The sequence below is a fragment of the Zonotrichia leucophrys genome, chromosome 4 (assembly GCF_028769735.1).
Source record: "Zonotrichia leucophrys gambelii isolate GWCS_2022_RI chromosome 4, RI_Zleu_2.0, whole genome shotgun sequence".
Lineage (NCBI taxonomy): Eukaryota > Metazoa > Chordata > Aves > Passeriformes > Passerellidae > Zonotrichia > Zonotrichia leucophrys.
In genome coordinates, this window is record NC_088173.1 from 38,566,997 (window position 1) to 38,577,152 (window position 10,156).

General features: G+C 45.3%; 1 protein-coding gene across 10 annotated transcripts in view; it reads right to left on the reverse strand.

Annotated features, from left to right (window-relative positions):
- Positions 1-9,641, reverse strand: part of OTUD4 (OTU deubiquitinase 4) — a 28,755-nt gene extending 19,114 nt beyond the window's left edge. For 6 of the 10 annotated variants that reach the window (XM_064711203.1, XM_064711202.1, XM_064711204.1 and 3 more), the window contains exons 1-5: positions 9,472-9,632; positions 6,096-6,571; positions 4,481-4,564; positions 1,573-1,623; positions 1,226-1,272 (exon numbers count right to left, since the gene is read on the reverse strand). In XM_064711203.1, the coding sequence (XP_064567273.1) occupies positions 1,226-1,272; positions 1,573-1,623; positions 4,481-4,564; positions 6,096-6,260 (347 nt within the window). In that variant the 5' untranslated portion in view covers positions 6,261-6,571; positions 9,472-9,632. Of the gene's footprint in view, positions 1-1,225; positions 1,273-1,572; positions 1,624-4,480; positions 4,565-6,095; positions 6,996-9,471 lie in introns of those variants that run through there. The other 4 variants (XM_064711205.1, XM_064711206.1, XM_064711207.1 and 1 more) reach the window with 3 other exon arrangements.
- Between the last annotated feature and the right edge of the window lie 515 nt (positions 9,642-10,156).

The window sequence follows — 10,156 nt, forward strand, 5'->3', positions numbered from 1 at the left end:
GCCTGAAAAGTCTGAAAGTCACTTACTGGAACAGAACAGGAAATTCTTACTTCCCTTGAGTCTGCCAGCACACAGGAGAAGGAGCAGCTCTTTCCCCCTACCTCCACCACTATTCCTGCTTTCCCTGAGACTCTAAATTGCCTTTTCAATAGAAGCCTGTCTTCCCAAAACAAGCTCAGCAATAACTACTCCAGTGTGCTCACCTCTGCAGTGAAATACTTGATAAGAGCTGCATCTGTGCCACAAAACCCTCTTGATGCTTTCAATGGATATTTTTAAAACCCACTGTTATTAACCAGGATTTGTCTCTATTCATTTATCAGCTGTGGCACGACTGCAAAATAAACTGCTCCTGCTTATGAGAATACATTTCTCATGGCCAGAAATACAACAGGTCATGACCATCCAGTTTCTGATCTGATTAAGCATCCAGTTCTGCTGACTTAAATTGAGTTATATCCCTCCACAACCTGGCTCAGTGTAACCATCAGCCCTTCTCACTAAGCCTCTTGAGCCAAGCTTTGCTCTGACTTTCAGCTCAGTCCTCCCCCATCCACGCAGGACACGCAGCTCTGAGCTGGCCCATTCACCTCACCAATGCAAAGACAGAATTCCATACAGTTTCCCACACACAGCACTCAAAGTGCCCAAAGGTAATATTTAACTAGTCTGATTCCTTCCTCTTATCAGCTGTCTCATCAATAGACAAAGCCATTAATTTACAGTAAACATTTTGAAATTCTGAATTTTTAATGAGTTTATAAACAGCAGACAGTGAAGATGCTGTGGATTACTCACTCACTTGCACAATAATTAGAAAGCAGTTATAAATACTCAGCATATTGTTTCTCACTACTTTGTGAAGAAAGATTTAGTATATAGGAAATGGGTACAGCTCACATATGAGCAACAGGGTTAGTACTAAAACCTTGGTGAGTAACAGGAAAAAAAGCAATCTTCACAGAAAAACCAGGATATTGAAATTAACAAAGTAATAACTGTATGAGATTACTCACATCTGGCTGTGCAGGTGAGATACATGGCATTATTGCAAACTCACTTTTCTATTTTTATTTAATCTACTGGCAGCTGCAATTCTCAAATATATTTATAATTTTACAGAGTACGGTATGGTATAACATAATTCTATCTTTGCTTTTCCAACTGATTTACTAACAAAACAACAGAAATTATCTCAGCAAAACATATTGAAAGGTTTTCTTACTTGTACATAAGAGAAAGGGCACTTATTTCTACTTGTCCAACCCATTCCTGTATTGAAAGCAAAAGAAAATTAAGTTCAAACACACAATTATACCTCCTCATAAGCAGATAAAGAGATGCAAGAAATCATTGTTGAAAATAAATATATGAACATTGAATCTGCTCAGCAAGACATAAAAACACAACCCCCCAAATCATTTTACAGTAGAGAGTACATACATAAAACTATATATTCATGTAATTCAAAGACCTAAGTTCAATCAAAAACACTTCAGAGGAAAAAAATCCAATTAGCCATCAACTTCAACAAAAGTACTTGCATTCTATCATAAACCAGGTCTAACATACCTGCGGATTTTCCAAACTTTTTAAATAATCTTCAAATGGCCCCTCTATGAACTGCATTAAAAAAAAAAAAAAAAAGAAAAAACAACCATCAGTATTTAGCGACTTTTAATAGTGCAGCATATGGAATCCCCAACCTGTGACCCACTGTGCCAAGGGGAATGTACCACTGCAAATGGAAGTCTCCCCTGCCCTCACAAAGTAAATATAAAGGGGTGTAGAGATGAAGGAATGAACAGCCAAATACACAGGTCTGCCTTGCAGAAAATAACCACATACACAGCTGTAAAATAAACCAAACAAAACCCCCCAAAAAAGAAACTCAAATGGGGAATCTGGAAGAAAGCAGACATGATGCAATGTAGATACTTATGGGCAATTCTTCTAAGGCATGCAGAGCATCACTGAAGAGAGAACTGTGGACTTGAACTCCAACATCTTGTTAAATAAACAGCAATGGACAACCAGACAGGAGTCCCATTTCTGTAGTACACGAGCAGTGGTAAGACCTAGTACAGCCACCTCATACAGCACTTTCTCCTCTGTTCTGTATCACCTCAAACTGCTTTTACTTTCAGCAAAGGATGCAAACAATCAGGCTGCACTTCAAGTGCCAGCCCAAGAAAGTGATCCTTCAACTGCACTCCCCACCACACATGAGGAGGCCAAGTTCACATCTGCCAAGAGCAGAGACACAAAGATGCTGCAGTAGTTGAGACATCTTAACTGCAAAGTGTTTCAGCCACACAGGCCACAGAGATGCTGCTTTTAAAAATTGCTCTTTCGTCACTATCTTCTTGATTTACCTCAAATTCAGATCCACAGAGGTACAAACCAAGAAGGAAATCTCTCAATGAACCTGAGCTACAAGCTGGAAGGCCTCTTTACCCACAGTGATTAAGAAACAAGAAAGTAAGGAGAACTGAGTGGAGCAGTGAGACTAAAAGTTCTGCTTTAGGCATTTGGAAGTGAGAAGAACTAACCAGCCTGGCCCAAAGTTTTAATTTAGATAGAAACAATCAGGTGTGAAGTTAAAAAAGGTGGATCAGCCAAATATGATCACAGACAGCAGCTACTTTTTGTGTCAAAATTAAATGACATGAAGATAATGCACAGAGGAAGAAAGGACGACACCAGGAAGTTCCCATGGGAAACTGAAGAGTTAGAGAATGAATGTAACAGCAGCAATTCAAGATAACACTGCAAGAAAGGCTGAGGATGGAAATGAAGATGGTGGCTACACTCCTGAAATCTTGGTTATAACAGCATCAGTTGAAAGAAAGACACAAATTTAGGCTGAAATTTTAACAACAGGCAGAGAGTAAAGGAACTCCAGGAAGCACCAGCATGTCAATAGAGCACAACTACTGAGGAGGCAGCAAGTAAACAGCTGAACCATGAGATTAGGGAAAGAGGCATTTGTTGTTTATGCTGTTTGGGTTTTTTAAAGAGAGATAACTAGTATATTTCAGGCACAAAACACAAAGCAGAGTGAGAGACAGAGGCAGCAAAGGAGATCAGCAGAGCTGAAGCAAGGTACCCGTGGGAGGAAGAACACTGGGAAATGAGAACAAATATGAAACACCTACTCTCACAAGAAACTTTTTAAAAGGAGACTTTTCAAAAGGACAGCAAAAATGGACAGAGGACAGGTCATACCTGGGGATAACGTCTGAGAGGGAAAAAAGCACACTGGGACCAGGAGTTTGGATGAGAAAGACCAAAACAATACTAAAACTACACTGAAACCAGCTAGGGCTAATAAAGCAGTGATGGTAAACGGCAATATGGGTAATAACACATATTTAAGAGTCAAAAAGGGCATGGAATTTCAAAACACTACACAATGGAAAAAGAGAACAGAAGTAGAGAAGCAGATATTGGAATGAGTGGGGTAATTCTGGAAAGAAAGGGATTAAAAAGTCAGCAGTGAAAAAATGAAGTAAAAAGAGAGACATCAGAGTGTTAGAAACAACCAGAAGGAGTCAAGTCAGAGCAGCATTGTCCCAGAGAGATCTGCTGTATTTTATATCATTAATTTCTGGTAACTCCCACATTTATGCGATCACTCACATGAGAGCTGAGGGTACTATGTCAGAAATTACAGCACAAAGACACACCCTTATTCCTGCTTTCTTTCTCCTCCCTGTGCCAGTGCATACCTAAAACAGTCTTTGTATTTTGGGTCTGGCTAAATTTAGAGCAGAAAAATAGAGTAATAATCTTCTAGTAGCAAATCCTTACACATATTCACTACCCTTCTGTCTGTTCTGGAAATCAGGTAACAGTACATACACTAGAACCCATACAAACAGAAGCATCGGTATTGATTAATGATCTTTTAAAAGGAAGGGAAAAAAGGGATTTGTAATGTTACACCAACAGCACCGACCAAGTATAATGAATATCAAAATATTTTACATCCATGGTTGATGAAAAGCTTAGTTACAGATGCTTAGGGGAAAAAAAACTTCAGTGCCAATGCATAATAAACTGCAGATCCTGAAAAAAAATTCACTAATCTGATCAGTCAAATCCCTTATATACTGGAAAAGCTATTAATTAGCACAACAAGAACATTTTACAACTTTTATTAAAGTAGGCATTATACCAAACTAAAATCCCAATTATGGTAGCTTCACTATAGACTACTGAAGATTAAGTTTGCTTCTCTTTCCTCATGAGCATTAAAAACTTCTCCCACACCACATCACTACCAAGGAATACATAAGTCTCTCCAGGCTTATGAAAATGAGTTACTACCACATATGTGCTAATTAACTTAAATAACACCAACTGGCATTTAGCTATGATGAATATTGCCACAAACATAGGGAAGTGCAGATATACCAAAGTGGAAGGGATAAAGTAACTTTTCTTAAATGCTGGCAAAAAAACCAAAAATACTTACTGCTTCAAATTTCTCCCTATTCTTCCGAAGATAGTCTACACAAGCCATCCTAACATCAATGTGCCGAGACTGAGAGTGCAACACCTACAGAGGGAACAAGACAACAAGGTGACATTGGATCTCAGGGGTTTTGATGACAGGCCACAAATAATTAATGACTGCTGCCTAAATACAGGCTTGGAAATACTCTAGTTTTATTTTTAAGAATATTTAATATGCATACTCATTCAGCAGCAACATCTTCAGGCAAGTCAAACCTCAATTACTTAATAAAAAAATAAATAACTGCAGAATTCACAGGTTTGCTAAATTCAAACCTTCAATTTTGTGAGGATTTACGAAGCAAATGAATAGCATTTATTGTTAATCTTTAACTGCCTCCTTTGTAAAGGGCTTCAGTTAACTGAAGGAAGTTACAGCAGGAATGGATGAGGAAGCCACCTACCAACATGCATTCATTCAAAAAAAATCCAAGCAAGTCTCACAGCACATGTTTACCTTCCCTTCAAGAGGCCTGTTGGCCAAACACTTTTCTGGAAGCCAGGAATTCAGTTCCCTAAATATGACACCTGCATTCTACCTCCTATTCATGTCTTTACTGGAAAACTATTACTTTCATCACATTTTACAAGTTATCTCAGTGCAACGTAGGGAAGCCCCAGACAATTTAAGTTGCAGCGTTTCTTGCAGTCCTTACAAACGACCCTGAAAATAAAATACTTCCAAATTCAGTTTTTCTGAATGAAGAGTACAAAAATGAGACCAAATTTGCAGATAAACACTTAATAACTCTGAATTAAAGACCTTACTTTCTTAGAGGTCATTTCCAATCTAAATGATTCCATAATAAGAATGGGATGTTAAAAACATAATAGCTGAAAAAAAGTTCTATCCAACACTGAAGTGTGAAAGAAACTTCTATGTATTAATGAAAAAGTCAGAATAGCAATATATATTGTATATATATCTATTCCCTTGAGATAAAAAAAACACACACTTCCAATACATAGTATTTGCTTGCTTGAACTTATCAATTCAGTGGGGAAAGGAATTTTATTAAAAAAGTGATCTGTGTATAATTAGCACAGGAATCTGGGTTCCCACAATCAGAAGCACCAGAGCTCCCACTGCTGTTTGCTTGTACTTAAGACAAGATGACGCTGTCGCTTTTTTCCTTTAACACTAACACTGAAATGGGGGAGGGGAATTCAACAGGAAGAACAGAAAATAAATTACTCACTTTCTCTAATTTTACAGTCAAGTAATTAACAAAACTAAGAACGTGGCTTTTCAGCTCTAAATTCCTTTTCCTGGACAATCTCATACCCAGCAGCTGTATTTCGATGTTGAGATCTTACACTGAAAAAAGCTCTGAGGAGGCGGTGGAAGGTCAAAAACAGATAAGGATTTCTTGGTGGCAGGAGGCAGCTGAACACACAGAACTTCTCTCACCTCGCAAGGTGGAAATTATTTTTTAAATTCACGTTTTCCACCGGCACACGACCGCATAACCTTAAACTATACCTGTCTGCGTTTTAACACTAATTACCACCCACTAATGAGATCCACTTCCCATGCCTTCGTGAGAAGGAGCTTTGTTTATGTAACCGGTTACCTGTTCGGCCACAGCCCTGAAAAGGCAGGAGCCATCCTTGGCCACTTTCTTCCTGTACAAGCCCTGAGATCGCAGGTAGCGGTCCATGGACGTGTCCCCGGGGGCGTCCCTGCCGCTGCCGGGCTGGCTCTGCTCCCCTCCGCCGGCCCTGCCCGCCGCATCCATGTTCACCGAGGAGACCGCCGCACCCCTCCTAGTCCCACATGGCGAGGAGCGGCCGCGGCGCGGCTCCGGGGCCGGGCGCAGGTGCAGCGGCCGGAGCGGGGGGCAGCGCTGCGGGAGCAGCGGCGGGAGCGGCAGGAAGAGCAGCAGCCGGCTTCACGTTGTCCACTCGCATGTGGGGAGCGCGGGCAGAATCGGCAAAGTTTCCTGCGCAGCCCGGACTCGCAGTTCCGTCACGGCCGCGCAGGGCCGGGGGCAGCTCCGGCGGGTCCCGGCGCCGGGGGGAGCGGGCGCGTCCCGGGCGCGCAGCCGGCCTGCGGGCGGAAAACAAAAGGGAAAGGAAGGACACGTGCGGCCCGCCGGGAGGGAGGGAACCAGGGAGGGAGGGAGAGAGAGGCGGAGGGCGCAAACAGGAGCGTAACCTGGCGCTTATTTTCACTTTCAGCCCGGGCGCTGCTGGGAGCCGTAGTCCCGGAGGAGGAGGAGGAAGCGGGAGGAGGCGGACGCAGCGCCCGGGGCCGGGCTGTCAGCCTTGCTCCCGGCCAGGATCATTCCATTGCTTCTTAGCCTAAAACCAGCACCGGGGGGTGGCTGGTGAAAAACAGCATTAACCCGGTAGTGCGCGCTCGCAGCCCACAAAGCCAGATGTATCCTGGGCTGGATCCAGAGCAGCGTGGGCAGCAGGGCAAGGGGGGGGATTGTCTCCTCCTCTATTCCCCTAGCTGAAACCCCACCTGGAATATTGTGGCCAGCTCTGGTGCTCTCAGCACAAGCAGAACACGGAACTGTTGGAGCAAGTCCAGAGGAGGCCACGAAGTTGATAATGGGACTGGGGCACCTCCCCTACAAAGCCTGGGGAAGAGAAGGCTGCATGGAAACAAACCTCCAGTATCTGAAGGAGACCTAACAGGAAGCAGAAAAGGGACTCAGAAGTGTATCAATGGGCAAGAAATAACAGGTTCAAACTCACAGGGTGGAAATTTAGGTCAGATATTAGGAAGAAATGAGAATGGTGAGACGCTGGAGCAGGCTGCCCTGAGAAGCTGTGAATGCCCCATCTCTGGAGTGTTCAGGCCAGGTTGGATAAGGCCTTGGGCATCCTGGTCTAGCGGGAGGTATCCCTGCACAGGGAAGTGGAGTTGGAACTAGATGATCTTTAAGGCCCATTCCAACCCCTTCATGTTCTATGATTTTGTCTGAAATCTAATCCACAGTATGTGGGGTATGTGTGTTTAGTTAGGCTTTGTTTGGTTTGGGGTTTCCCCCCAACAGATTAGATTTTTAAGATTATTTTTTAACTCCAAACACTTGCAGGAAGGAAGATGAAAATAAAACAGAGATAGTAAAAGAGGGCTTGATTGAAAATGAGATTTTAAAAAGCCACAGCCATTCAATACTTTTAATGTATTACTTTTCTTGTATGCCACTCCTAGTTGTAAGAAGCCCAAACATTCATAGCACAATTCCATGATTAAATTTTGCTTGGCATTGCAAACGGGATTTAGAAGGTTCTGATGCACAAAATGTACAAAGCACAAAGAAAGGATGCTCTTCGAACTTGTAAGGCAGCTTGAATGGAAACCCTGATTTTTACTTTCAGCTGACAGTAGTAAGCCTAGGGAGGGTGTTGACTTGAGATCCCTAGGTAATAATAATAAGTAACTTATTAAATAAACACAAGTTACAAGGCAGCCTAGTTCTAGTGCTCCAGCAGCATCACACCATCTTTCCTAACAGAAGCTCAGGTTTGCCAGAAAACAAGGAACAAGAAACAAATGCCAGTTCCTGATATCTCTGTATCTGTAGACAAGGAGAATAGAAAGTGAAAGAAGTGAAAGCAAAGCTCTACCTGCAGCCAAGCCTCCAAGACACAGTGAGGCAGCACAGGGATGGATGCTTTAGACAAGGGAGGGGATAAAAATACCAGCAAGGGGCTGGAGGGAAAGCTCCAGCTTCTCCCCAGAAGATGGGAAACATCATCTAGCAAGACTGAACTATAAACAGTTGCTGCCACTGACTCAGCTACCACATTCACTCAAGGAACTCAGAGTAGCAGAGTCCTGCACGTGAGAACTGCTTCTTCTGTAGATAAAAGTAATTTGAAAAGATGCTTTTGAAACCTATCAAACTGGTGTCCAGTTACAGACTTTCTTAGGAATATCCAATTTTTTACTCACTCAATTTATCATGTTTAGAGGCAGTACTATGCTCGAATATTTAACAAATCTATCTTCTCATATATTTCAGCCTTTTGTCATTGTGATTCTATAGGCTGGTGAGGGGAAGGGCAAATGCCTTTCATCGCATCTGTTAGGCTAAAGAATGCCTATACATACCAGGCCATTCAGTATGTGACAGGATGTAAATGTGGTTCTGATAAGTGAATACACAGAAAATTAGAGCATTAAAGTCGTCTAGTTGTCAGTGCTCTAAAATCCTGCTCTTCCTGCAATCAGCCCCTGAAGCTGATGAAGTGATGATGACCCCCAAGCTTTTTCCAAGTGCTGCTATACAACAATCAATCAATTTCTAGAGACGTTTAGTTCTCGAGGAAGAAATCTACTCTGTACACATATTTGCAAAGACTCAAGGAGAAATGCACCCACCCAAAGGTACCTGAAACACCTCAGCATTAAAATAAATGCTCCATCAAGATAAGAATGACCAAATTATAACTCAAGAGTCATTACAGATGTTGCAACTAGAGTTCCTGCAGATGCTCTAATTAGAGTTAATACAGATGTTCTAATTAGCCGGCAGCTCTATTAACACTTTCGACCAGCACTTACACCACGTGCAACAGCTCCAGCCACGAGTTTCTCCTCTCGCTGCCCCTACCCTGAATCAGCCCAGGAAGCTGACTCAAGCTGAAAACATTTTTTCAGGGGGGGGGGAATAAAATAAAAAAGCTAACTTTATATTTAAACCAAGATTGCTTTTGTGATCCAGGTCAGGGCCTGCCTGTGCCAACACCTGGGCCAGCAACCTTGGGCAGAGCAGCCCGGCGTTCCCCGCCTCGCGCGACCTTTCCCGGTTCGCCACGCGCCTTCTCCCACCCGCGGCTCGGCGGGCCAGGCCGGGGACGGACACCCGGGCAGGGCCGGACCCCCGGCCTCCCGGAGCCGCGGCCGCTGCCCCGCCGTGCCCTGCCCGCCCCCCCGGCACCGGCACCGCCGGGGCCGCGCTCCCGCTGCCGCCGGCCCATGGCACTTACCGGCCCCCTCCTCCTATTCTCCTCCCCACGGGCGACGCTGGCAGTGGCGGCAACGCCTCACGCTCCTCGCCCCGCCGCGGCCCCGGCACTTCAATCTCCCGCGGCGGCCGCTCCGCCCGCTTCGCTCCCGGTGATGCGCCCGCTGCCAGCCCCGTCCCGTCCCGCCCTCCCGCCGCGCCGATCCCCCCCCGGCCGCCGTTGGTTTGTCCCGCCGGCCACACCTGCGGCTCGCACCATTCGCCGCGCGGGGGGGCGCCGAAGCGGGGGAAGAGGCGGGCGGGGAGCGCGCCCGGGCGCCGGGACAGCGAGCGGAGTGTAGCGCCGCGATGCTGCCCTGGGATCCGGCCCTGGTCGGCTTGGAGGAGTCGGATGGTGCCGAGGCGAACGGCAGTCGCCACTTGCCGGGCTCACCCGCAAAGCCCACAGTGGTACAGCCGAGGAACCTTTCCTTCCCCTCACCCAGCAGGTCCCAGCGAGGGGCGGGAATTGCCATGTGCCGCGTCTGAGGGAAGCGGTGCGGCCCGGCCGGAACGCCCCGCTCCACCTGCGGGGAGCGACGTGAAACGTTTCTAAGCGTGTTCCTGAGGGGTCAATGCTTGCCTTAGTGAGGTAGCGGCCCGGAGAATAGGTGTGGGGTAGGACAGGGGACACCCCGCGCCACGCTGCCCGCAGGGATCACCCCACG